The sequence below is a fragment of the Azolla caroliniana genome, unplaced genomic scaffold, assembly GCF_043228905.1.
Source record: "Azolla caroliniana isolate FFs.n. ecotype wild unplaced genomic scaffold, voAzoCaro1.0.p SCAF_9, whole genome shotgun sequence".
Classification (NCBI taxonomy): Eukaryota; Viridiplantae; Streptophyta; class Polypodiopsida; order Salviniales; family Salviniaceae; genus Azolla; species Azolla caroliniana.
The window spans coordinates 21,665,885-21,678,855 of NW_028230444.1; the positions used below are offsets into that span (position 1 = coordinate 21,665,885).

Below are 12,971 nucleotides of genomic sequence, written 5' to 3' on the forward strand. Positions count from 1 at the left end.
TCTTGGTATGTTTAGGCAAGAAGCTTCATTGATACTTGATGAGATGAAGGTGTGTGTGCCACCTCTTATCCCTCGATATTCTTTTCAAGCTACGTGATTTGTTATTCCATCTTCTCATTCTCATCAAAGCCTCATAGTTTTGGTAGATGAATTCCATTCTTTTTTATTGGGTCTTCCCATCCCTTTGCCATATATATTGTTCATTGGACTTCAAGAGTTTTATCCTTGGGAAGCTTCCTAAAATAGCTAGCCAAAAATCAACTTCATGAGTATCTTGGCTCCTAGGTTCTTTCTCAGCTCAAATCTCACATAAAGCATAAACATAGTGTATTGATCACACATTTCTTCTTTTGGCTTCCTCCATGAGCTTCTTCGTACAACCACAACCAAATTTGGTATGAAGAAACCATCAACGAAGTTAAAGTAATTTTGGTGGAAATCAACTCATTATGTCTTTTGATCTTCTTGGTAATAACACCCAATGAATCTTCAATAAACCCTAGATGTTGGACATTTGGGAGAAAACCATCAAGTCTTGCCATATAGGAGATTTGAATTCATGTATAGTCCTTCCTAGATTGTCAATAATCATCCATCTAACTAGGTTTCCCACACTCTCCCCTTTCGGCTTTGGTCTCTTGATCAACATGGTTGTTTTTTCCCAAGACATTGGGACTCTAACATGTTGAGCCTTCCTCTCTAGTGGATCCATAACAACAAGATGAGATTTGATGTCCCAATGTCATGATTGTCAAACCGGCTAAACGACCTTTTTGCAGGACCACCGAGGACTTGGAGTAAGGAAGATGGAGTTAAATGGTCTATTCTTTGTATCTAGCACGCTAATGTCTATTTGACAATTTCTTTCCCATCCCAATATGCCACAACACTTAATATTAGGCCTGCCACTACACGAAATAAGGGCTTTAATGATGTCGAAAGCGTAGATCGCTAATTGCGTCGTAGTGCTACGCATGCACATTTTATAGGACAACATGTTGTGTGGCAACACAAATTTCTATTTATTTATTTTTAAGTTATAAGGAAAGGGGTATTTATAAACCAACTTTTCATATGTGATAGAGGCTCCAGCCATCAACAAGAGACAATAGAGTGATGCCCTCCTTGATTTCTGGGTATGTTTAGGGTTAGGGTGTGTTAGGATTACAAATACACATGGACAAGAACCAAACGTATATATACATATACAGAGTAATTAACATACACATAGCGAAACATACATATACACAAATTCATACATCGCCATACATAGAGTAATTAACATACACATAGTGAAACATACATATACACAAATTCATACATCGCCATACATTTACACACAGGCATACACACATTGATGCACACATATTTATACATTCTTACACAAAGATACTCAGATATATATGTAATTTACCAATCACACACATACAATTGTACAAAATTATACATTCATATATTCATATACCACTACAACATTCATATGCTTAGCATATATACAAATTACAATCACATCATAAATATAGTTAAAGGTAATACATACACGTGGACGGAAAACTAACAAGCGTACACATAACATTAGAACTTTTTTTGCAAAAGTACATACGAACACATACATACATGAAGCATACATATACACACATTCATATATCATACACACACTTATTCAATCCTATACAAACATCCATTCAAGCATACACACATTCATGCATCATACACACACTTATTCAATCCTATACAAACATACATGCATATAATCATGCACACACACTTATTTAATTATACACGCATTCATAGAGTCATAAAAACACATTCAATCATTTTTAGACATTCATGCACACACATTTGATCAATCATACACATACATACATTCATACAAACATTTTATACACACTTTACACATACATATACACATTCTAACATTTATATATTCATGCAATCATACACATTGCACACACAACCTCGAATACACATTCATACAAATTTATATAATCATTATACATTCATGCATACACATACACACTAAAATCCTTTCCATATGTGTTTTAGGTAAATATGGAGCAATATTGTGAACAATTACTGTCAATCATCCCAACACTTCTATTCTCTATACAAAATTTCATGATGGTGTTAGGGTATATCAAGCAAGATATAACATCATACATGACTCTCTTATGAATGCTTGAGTATGCTGCAAATATGTCAACCAATTACAACTAATTGTTTGTCAAATGCTATTCAACACCAACTAAGACAACAAATCAAGTACAACCACCAACACTAACACCATCTCCAAGAAAGCTTATAGGCTTAGTTACTTTTGAACATGGCATCTTGCTTGGTCATGATCCGTAGTTTCCAAATTCTAGGTAGTTGCATTGTTTATTGCATTCGTTCTTTACCTATGTTCTTAATTTTTATTCGAAAATGGGGTTCTCATGTTGTGAACCATTAGGGCTTGAGTTAATGCTTCCATCAGATTGATGGTTTGAATTTCAAGAACCTTTAGTTATATTCTAAATCATGATGCTTTCTTAATATATTGTATTTTCATTTCTAATTAGGACATACCAAAGGCACACAAGAGGTTGTAACCCACCAACTTCTCGTACGGGCTCAAACCTACAACACCATCAACTTTATTGATGTGGCATGAGCAGGGTTGGTCAAGATTGTGTCATACTACGGGTGTATAATAAACGTATTCACATAGTCCCAATTGGACAAACTAGGTTTAGGACAATTCTGTAAATATAGTAAAGGGCAGTTGCCCTAGTTCAGTTCATATATAAACTGAACTTGTAACCTAGTTTGAGAGGTTGTTGGTTGCCATTATTTTGTACTGTTACAATATGTGAGGATCCCTGACCGGCCACAACCAGTTCTCACTAGTGCGTATGCAGGTGCAAACTTGATTAAATTGACAAAAAGCACAGAAGACAGAAAACAGAAGTACAAGGACACAAGTATCTACGAAAGTTGAAGGGAGTACAAATGTGCCTTTCCTCAATTGAGTGCTCGTCTTGCCTATTGGCAATTCCACATGTTCCACTATCTATGTAGTTAGTGGGTGACCATACTCCATTGTTGTGATACCCATTCTAAGTAGTGTTTTTCACACACAAATATTAATATAATTGTGTGTTTATCACCAAGAGAGAGAGAGAGAGAGAGAGAGAGATTATAGATTTATTTGAGAGAAATTACAAGATATATCATTGTTGCATGGATCGTTGCCACTAGAAACAAATGTTGCACCTTGGGTGGATTGGCGATTACAACATGGTACATGCTTATTACAGGTCACTACAAATATATGGTATCATCAAGCAATGACATCATTATCTTGGTTATCACCTAAAGCAGGAAAGGTATGGAATGTATGTAAGTTGAATGCAAGGTGGTGGAAAATATTACAACGTGGTTGGCATTCCCATCTACCATTTCATGCAAAGGTATTCGTATGGAGAGTCATTATTGGTAGGCTTGCATTAGGTTCAATCTTAAAGCGATGAGGACTAGGGACAGGCCATTTAGATGTTAGAGCATGTGAGGATCATTTCCTCAAATGCATATTTAGGTTGTCTAATAGCATTACAAGCCATCCCTCTCCCTACATAAGATAGGGTAGAAGAGACTATGTAACTGTGGATTTTACATAAAATTAATATAATTGTCTACGTATACCAAACAAAAAAAAACTCTTGCACTCACACATTAATTAATATAACTGTATTTTCAATAAATAAAAAGTTCTTGCACTCTTTAAAAATGTAACATTATAAACACTAGCATTGAATTTGATGAGGGAAGGGAAGTTGTTAGTTACAAGAAGTTGAGTACTAGGCAAATGAAATGTAATAATGTCATAAATATACTCATACAAACCATTGAAAGATTTATTACAAAACAATACACATAATTGAGGTTTGACATGTTATTCATTTTAGACAACGCATAGGCTTTATAATTCCATAGACATATATATCCATAATCCTTTTCTCTAAAGTTTAAACAACCTATTGCCTACATATATGATTCTATATTGACAGATCCATATTTCCTTTAACCTATTGGCTATATCAGTCTATAGAGATTGTCCATACTTCCTTTACAAGTTCGTCGCTAATACATATTCATAAAATTGTTAATTTTGTCCCACCCTCACAGCATTGCACCATTCTTTTGAGGTATGATCTTTTTTTACGACGTTTTTGCTGCATCATAATTCTATGTTTCTTCCTTCCCTATTTATTATCTAGGATTCAAACTCAACACAACACCACTAAATCGAGTACTATCTGTGGTGTTGGAAGATATCGATGCATTGTTGAGAAGGTTTTGTAGTTTGATGAAGGGTTCTTTCTCCGATGCAGGAAACTCCAAGGGATGCATGGCATAATGGGCATGCATAGATTGCCAAATCTCAACCAATATTCGCACAACCTCAGCCATTGATGGACGAGATGCAGTGAAGTTATTGCAACATGAAATAGCCAAGTCGATTAGTGACAACATACACTTGGGCGGGTATGTTCCCATCCGATGATCTACCATCAACAACACTTTCTCTCTCTCATTTGCCATTTCAACCTGCAACTTTCAAAGAGTGCCATTGTTATCTAAAACTTTGAACCATGACAAAACATGCCAATATATTTTGGACTAAAAACATACACCTATAGCTTCTAAACAATGGCAAACATATTTTAGGCAAGAAAATCCAAAAAATATACCCCCCAACATTTTGGAGATAAACCAGAATACCCCCAAAATTGTCAAAATTTACCGTAATACCACTCTGACAAATGGTTTATTTAACAACAGGGAATTCTGGTTAATGTCCCAAAGTTAGCGGTATTTCAGTATTTTACCCTATAATAACTATTGGGAATTTACATTGTCGGATGTTTTTCACAATAAGAATAGGATGTGATCCGCCCACTCACCTCTCTCACAAGGTTTTTGCCTTCATAGATAGGTTGCATGCCGGTTATAAGCTCTAGTAGCACCACTCCAAAGCTGTATACGTCACTTTTATCCGTGAGCTGGTGAGTGAGAAAATACTCGGGGTCAAGGTATCCCTGATAGTGGCATAACCATATAAATGAGTAATTTTTTATCTTTGAATGCGGGACAAATTTTAAATGCGTGTTTATGATTTTATGCTTAGATAGAAGTATGTACATTGACAAAATGCACCTGATCGATCTCTTATTGTGAATCCTTTTCACAAAATGATGGTATCAACACACATGTGATGGTTAAGATGATGGTATCACCACACATCATGAGAATAGCACAATGAACATATATGATAGTGGTGTTCTAACACATGATGAATTTATAACTTGTATGTACCGCTGTGTTGTTAGCACAGAGCTTCTATGTAACACATCATCTGCATATATTGTTTATATTTATTTGGTAGAAATCCAACATATCAGATGTTGAATGTAGCACATGTTGAAATACCCTAGATATGGATGTGCATGATAATGCATATGTATAGGTAGGAGTCAGGACAAAAAGCCAAGTTACTTCACCGGAGTGCCTTTCACCACTGTTGAGATGTGACCACTAGGACAACCATCTAGGTTAGGTTGCGGAGCGAGTTTCGACAATCCAAAATCTGCAACTTTTGCTTTCATTTTCTCATCTAGCAAGATGTTTGAAGTTTTAATGTCACGGTGATAAATAGGAGGATCTGCCTCTGTGTGAAGGTATAATATCCCTTTTGCAGAGCCAACAGCTATCTGGAGACGGGATTGGAAATCGAGGGGCACTTTCGATTGTGCTGAAGGAGAACAAAAATCTAAGGACATTCGAATATACTAGAAGCCATACAAATGTGACATTACCATTGTCGAATTGCTCTGAAATTAAAATGGTAAAGCAGTGCAAGGTTAAAGAAAGAAATGAACTTACGACTGAGATGCTCCTGCAATGTACCATTCGGCATGTACTCATATACTAGCATCTGCAATAGGATGAAAGCCTGGTTAATTAGAATGACATAAGAATCAGCCCCAAAAGATATTGTGAATCTTACTTGTTCACCATCGTCATCACAATATCCAATCAAAGAAACAAGATTGCGATGATGCACACGAGATAAGAGCTCTATTTCTGTGTAGAATTCCTTAGATCCTTGCAATGATCCCTCTTGTGCACGCTTAATGGCCACAATGATTCCATCACTTAACCTGCCCTTATAGACTTTACCATACCCACCTTTCCCAATTTGTGTTAAGGGATCAAAGTTGTTGGTGGCCATCAACATATCACCAAATGTGAAGCACTTTACCCCGGAAATTTTTATAGATTCATGGTGCTTCTTAACTGTACAGGATGCAAGACAAAAAGATAATCCGTTCTTAGTCGAAAGAAAAGCTACTACCATTTGGTAGAAAATCCATATCATATGAACAAACCATAGTGAAGGGTTTCAAACAAGATAATATATGAATAATTTGGCATTGTGAAAGATATCAAACAAGCTCACATGAACAAACTGGTATAGCAATGTATTTCAAACAAGCTCATATGGACAAACTAGCATAGTAGAGGATTTCAAATAAGTTCATAAACCTACCATATTAAACGATTCCATAAACACAGTAAAGAATTGTAGTAAAAACATTCAAACAAAATGATTTACAAACCAGATTAAAGGATATGTAATTTCATACCATGTCTTCTTTGACCAAAGCTAGCCTTCGCATTCCGGTGCCTAATTACTAGGAGTGTAGCAATGGCTACAATAACAGTTACAAATACAGCTGAACCAATAACGATGCCCACAACCAACCCAGCACTTATGCCTTTCGCATTGCTTTCACTGCTTAATGACTCTGCATCATTGAAACTTTTTTAAAATATATAAAAAAAATTACAGACAACTAAATCAAATATTTTGGAAATTTAATGGACTGAAAGAGTACCATTATATGGAAATCCTATCTCAACTCCAAGCAACTCATAGGGCCCAAACGTATCATTTGGTGGCATACTCCAATTCGAGAGAATACTGTAAATGTCTTCAACTTTTGATTGATCAAATCGACTTACATTGGGAAATAGCTTGATGTTCATCCATAACCGTGGCCCTGATTCCCACATATATTTGGAGACAATAACTTGGTGGGGTTGAAGATAAAGACCTGATGAGATCCAAATATAGAAACCCTCTTCATGAGGAACAAAAACAGAGAAACTAGGGCTTTTTAGCCTATATTCCACTGAAAGAGGGTATGCACATAGACATTGATCCTGTTCCCACAGTTTAGGATTAAGCTCTTGGCCATGTGATTTATCACAACTTTCTGATGTGCAGCCTGATATGGAGGGTGGAGCTGGCATGACGGGCGTGGTATTAAAATCCGATGAAGCAGTATCCATACAATAAACTCTCGCTATAGAATCATCATTACAGACTGGATTTCCAGATAGCCTGCAAAAATTATTTTCAATATAGTTTAATGTATTTTCATTCAATTGTGTATTTTCCATACTGAAAAACTTATAGGGGTTAACTTCGTGAACCACCCATATGTCTTATTTGGTTGGAACAGTGTGCCCAAATTCTGGTAAACTTTTTTGGAATGCCATATTACCTTATGGTAACATTGTCTATGACTCCTTTGGAAAATTGTGAGAAATTGTTGTTCCGGAAATCCCTGTATTGAGCAAAGACACAAAATCGAATTATTAGAGAACATACATAGGAAAATGACACATTAGCATAATCTTCTCCACTTACAAAATCAATGTGGAATTGTCAGACGCGTAGGCACTATGGGTCTGTAAATTTTGTTGTACACTTCCATCTAAAGAATTATTTTGCAAAAAGCTGAAACAAAAATGGAATTTCATAAGAATTTGCTTCCTTGCATGGTACCAACATTGTTCCATTTAACATTCATTATTGACATGAAATGAAAGATCATCGTGACTTACAGACGCTCAATATTCGAGAATTGCAAGTAGTCCACCAGCAATTCTCCATCTAATTCATTGAATGACAGATCGCTAAAAAATTGTTACAAAATATACCAATCAAGATGACATACACGTATAAAACAAAATGTATTTAATTATGGGAATACATGCAAGATTCAGTAAGGAAATAACTTTACATGGTTGTTATCGATTGAGATCCCCTCTCAAGAAATGGAAGAGGTCCACTCAAATGGTTGTGACTGACATCCCTTTGACATCCAATATAAGAAATTAATCAATTAAGTAATCACATATGAACATATTAGTATCGATCAGAATAAGAACCTCATATTATGTATCTCTCCCAAATGAGAGACAACTAAACAAATAAACTCTTTTTTTGCATATCAGAGGTTGATTACTTACAGATATGATAACTTAACAAGGGAAGAAAGGTCTGGGATGCTTCCAGTGAGATTGCAATTTCTCAAGCTCCTGAAAAAATTTAAAATATAAGGCCTGCATCAATTTCTTTCTTTGTAATGAAATGATCTTAAACTTGAGAGATTCCACGTTTGATCCTTGCACATGGATCAGCCCCATACCAATAAAGATCGTAAATACGGTCTCCATTGAAAGTTAAGAAAAAATCTATCCATCCATCTCTAAGATACCTTAAAACTTCATGATCTCAAAATATATTAATTGCGAGCAACACTTACAACTTTGTAAGATTCATGGTGGAATAATTGGAGGGTATTGAACCACTAAAGTGATTGTTGTCAAGTTGTCTGAATCAAAGAAACACCATGAAAAAAGATAATTAGCTATATCTTGTATGTGGTATAAGATAATTGATTGCATTCAACGATTAATAAGTTCATTTACAAAATAACCAGTCGAGAGATGTTTGACAATTCGGGTGGAAGTTGTCCACTGAAATCATTAGTATCTAATAACCTACAAAGAGAAGACATTGGCTTAAACAAGAAAAAAACGATCACCAACATTTATATGGCAACTATTGAACACATGATAGAACAAAATTGATTATTTTCACAAGATTAAAGAACCATCAACAAATATGCTAACCCAAAAGTATTACTTACAAGTGGAGGAGTGCTGGAAGTTTTCCTAACTCCTTTGGAATGCTTCCGTTCAAAGAATTGTTGTTGAAATGGCTGCTACCAATTAGATTATAAAAGGATTCATTACTTCTCAATTTGGTTTATTAACGTATAACTTGCTGATTGGATTAAATAATTAGTACCTACGTTCAGCAAATAAAACGAAGGAGCAATTGAAATTACAACACAGTGAAATAAGGCATGTTTTCAAATGTTATGGCAGTTAAATTGATCTAAGATGCAGAAGTCAAAAACAATGATTGATACCATCCTATTTACTCACATGTGCTTAATGCTGATTAAATGTTGGAAAGAGGAAGGAATAGGTCCCGAAATGTTGTTTAAATCGATTTGCAACCTATTAAGTTTTGACAAGAACCCTAATTCTTCTGGCAAGGTTCCTGACAACATATTACCATTCAACAACCTGTAGCATCCAAACATTTTCATTATTAAATTATAAATATGAATTAATGGGCAACATCAATCTCAATATTAACAATGTGAAATTAATTCTTTACTAGAACTGATACTTACAATAGTTGGAGATGACTGAGTTTCCCTATCTCACGAGGAATTGGTCCTGTGAGGTTGTTCCACATGAAATTTCTTCACAAAGCATGTCAATGACCATTAACAGGGTTCAGATGGAAACATTGGGAATAGAGAAGATTTTATTCGAAATTGGCAAAATGAAAAAAGAGAATTGAGTGTGAACAATTTTGGGCTATAAGAAGAAGAGAAAAGCTCTTACAAGATTCGGAGTTGTGTCAAGTTTCCAAGTGCGGGTGACAGAGTCCCAGTAAAGTTCTTGCGGAATAAACGTCTGAAAGACAAATAATACAAATCATAAGATTAAGTCCATGTGGAGAAAGAACAAGACCAAGAACAAGAAGTTCCATGCCCTTAAAGATAAGTACGATCTGTAACTATAGGAGGCATGACACATTTACACCAGATAGCTACCATGATAAATTATAGGAGGTTTAGGGTAGCCTAAGCTATGCATATTCATTAAAAGCATATAACAATGCATATTTGTAACTAGCACAGCCGCTACAGTACAGTACCTAGCTAAACTTCAAAGGAATTTAGTTCCTAAGCTTCACAAAATTTAGTTCTAGGTATGCACTGCAAGATAGCTATGGACTAGGGTCAATGAGTTTTTCTAATGATCAACAGCATGAGTTTTATTTCTAGGCAATGTTCCAGATAACACTTAATTCCCAGACATTTCAGTTAACATTTTGTCAGCCATCTTCCCATGAGGCTTGGCACACTTAGCTAGGTGTGGTAGGGTCAGTGTTCATCCATTTGGAAAAATGAGCAAGTCTACCCATAGACACACAATAATGTTCGAAAATTTAGCTTTCACGGGATACTGATTTGTGACCATTGTACAGGTCCCAGGCTGTATAAGAGGATTTTGATGCTGGGTTCTCTGAATTTTACAATTTCCAATGCTAAAGTTGAAAACAAATCCAAGTTATTGGACATTCATTGAGCCTGGGTTCCCTCAATCTTATGACTTCTGAAGCAAGAATGTAAACCAAACCATGTCCGAGCACATGGCGAAGATCAAATTTGAGCTAAGTCTCATGCTCATGGCTTTTTGATTCAATTCTGTATAACCACTTCCAAGCCCATATTGGCAAGGGAGGAACTTGGGTTTTCTCAAGTTTGTGACATTCAGTACTGTCAATGAGTAAAACCCATGTTCTTGAGCCATATTCGAGAGGATTGAACTTGGGCTCTGTCAAACTTTTATTATTTTTTATGGTGTCATGCTGTAAAGCAGAGCAAATGAGAGCCCCTATTGGCAAGGATTGGACTTATATGACTTTCCAATGCTGCTACAGTCTAAACCAAACCAGGTCCGAGCCTGGTGTATTAAACCATAAAGCCAGTTACAGGCAGAGGGAGATTGAGACAGAGACATAGAGAGTGAGAATTTGCTTACAGTTCCTCGACACGTCGATAGCCATTAATAAGATCAATGGTGCAAAAGACTCCTTTCCATTGAGATTCACAGGGATCGTCATTGACCCACGAATCGCCCAGCTCATTCAAGGTGTCTCCAATGGCCTCCTTCACCGAAAGAAGTGCAGAGACTGAGCCCATGATTACAAAGAAAGAAGGAAAAACAACATTAGCAAATTGGAGTGAATGTATGAATTAGAAAGGAAAAAGAAGAAGCCATGGGAGCTCATATATTGACCAGAATGTTAAACACCTACACCTACACATAGACATACATATACACTAGAAAATACAAGCACATACGCATACACTCAGCCAAAGAAGCCATTGGAGCTGATATACTGATCAGAATGTTAGATGCATATACATATACATACAGTTGCAAATACACTAACAAATACAAAATACACTCACAAATAGGCATACACATGCATGCATGCATACATACATACACATGTACATACATAGCAGAAAATCATATTCATTTACCATATATATATAAGTGTATGTGTATAGACAAACCTTCAGAAGGATCAGAGGTTGCAGAAACTGTGTTGTAGCAATAGAGGAAGCCATGAAGGTTGATGTAAGCAATGAAGAAGATGAAGAGCTGTGCATAGGTTAATGGAGCCATGTGCAGGTGGGTGTGATTCTGCACACACAAGACAGACAGAATCAAGGTTCCATTAATAATAGTAGTAGTAGTAGTAGTAATAATAATAATAATTAAATAATAATAATAGCTGCTGACCTCAAGATTAATCTAGAATATAAATGAATGCACTTCAATTTGATTTTATTTAAACTGATTTTATGCACTTCTTGTGGGTCTTTTGGTTTTTTCTCTATGTTTTAGAAATTGAAGTTGTGCATCTTCATTTTTCTTGTGATCTGTAAAAAAAATTAGGTTTATGCTACAAATTTCCGTATAAATGTCCACTATATACGGTATAATAGTAATATATATATATATATACACATATGGTATAGTAATCTATATTATATACCTATGCTACAAATTTGCGTACAAATCTCCACCATATACGGTATAGTATATATATATAGATTATATGTATGTATTGCTGTACTCTGGTATGTATGTCTTCAAGAGTGGAGAAAGGCACAATAAGTGAAGCTTGTTTTAGGTGAAGCAAAAGAAGTATACATGTTGTAATCTGGTATGTATGTGTTGAAGTGTGGACAAAGGCACAATAGCTGAAGCTTGTTTTAGGTCAAACAATAAAAGTATACATACATGTTGGTATCCTTTCCATGTTTCATCAACATGTGTTTGTGTATGACGCAACATATGCTCGTCAATGTCTAGGTCATAGTCGTCTCGCTCATCAAATGACATGCGTGTTGCTTACTTGATTAGAGGGCCATTAGTAATTTAAACTGGCGTAATCTAGGTTAACTTGTTCCTTTAATTTTATTGCGGAAGCATCCTCATCACATCACGTTGTAAGCATGCCTTCCACAATTTGGGTACATCGATTCATCTTAAGATTTCCTTGCAATTAGGAGCCCATACTTTGATCAATATATTTCATGATATTGCTCGGTCAGGCTTTTGCACCCCCTCACTGTGTTATATAATGTCTTTCATGAATCCCATGTCTCTCGCTCGCCCATAAGAGCATTGTTAGTTAATATATACATGTCCTTTTATACTCGTTATAAGTACGATGAAAGATGAAAGACTTTTCGCTCTCTTTTTTACCTAGTCCACATGCCTCGTTCAACATCACACTATTTTCAACTAGTATTTTGTAAGGTTTAATATATTCCTTTGTGTGATTTCTTGGTAGAGAGTCGAGACATTGGTAGATCAACATTTATTTTAATGCCACATTCTTGCGATTTCTCCCAAAGGTCCATAATCTTTGCTTGTGGAAACATTCGTCAATATTTTACAATATGAAC

General features: G+C 35.6%; 1 protein-coding gene across 2 annotated transcripts; it reads right to left on the minus strand.

The window, feature by feature from the left end:
- Positions 1-4,087: 4,087 nt before the first annotated feature.
- On the minus strand, positions 4,088-11,731 carry LOC147860613 (putative LRR receptor-like serine/threonine-protein kinase At1g06840). Of its 2 annotated transcripts, none has more exons than XM_087324584.1 (20): positions 11,568-11,731; positions 11,026-11,176; positions 9,820-9,891; positions 9,603-9,674; positions 9,349-9,492; positions 9,048-9,119; positions 8,827-8,898; positions 8,661-8,729; positions 8,365-8,433; positions 8,136-8,207; positions 7,957-8,028; positions 7,760-7,849; positions 7,614-7,676; positions 6,942-7,450; positions 6,690-6,851; positions 6,050-6,339; positions 5,926-5,995; positions 5,544-5,794; positions 4,947-5,081; positions 4,088-4,590 (listed from the first exon to the last, which is right to left on the minus strand). In XM_087324584.1, the coding sequence occupies exons 1-20, from the start codon at positions 11,677-11,679 to the stop codon at positions 4,252-4,254; spliced, it is 2,886 nt and encodes a 961-aa protein (XP_087180710.1). In that variant the 5' UTR covers positions 11,680-11,731; the 3' UTR covers positions 4,088-4,251. The 2 variants fall into 2 exon arrangements, with proteins under 2 accessions (XP_087180710.1, XP_087180711.1); XM_087324585.1 differs by having other exon boundaries at positions 4,089-4,590; positions 5,926-5,977.
- Positions 11,732-12,971: the final 1,240 nt, after the last annotated feature.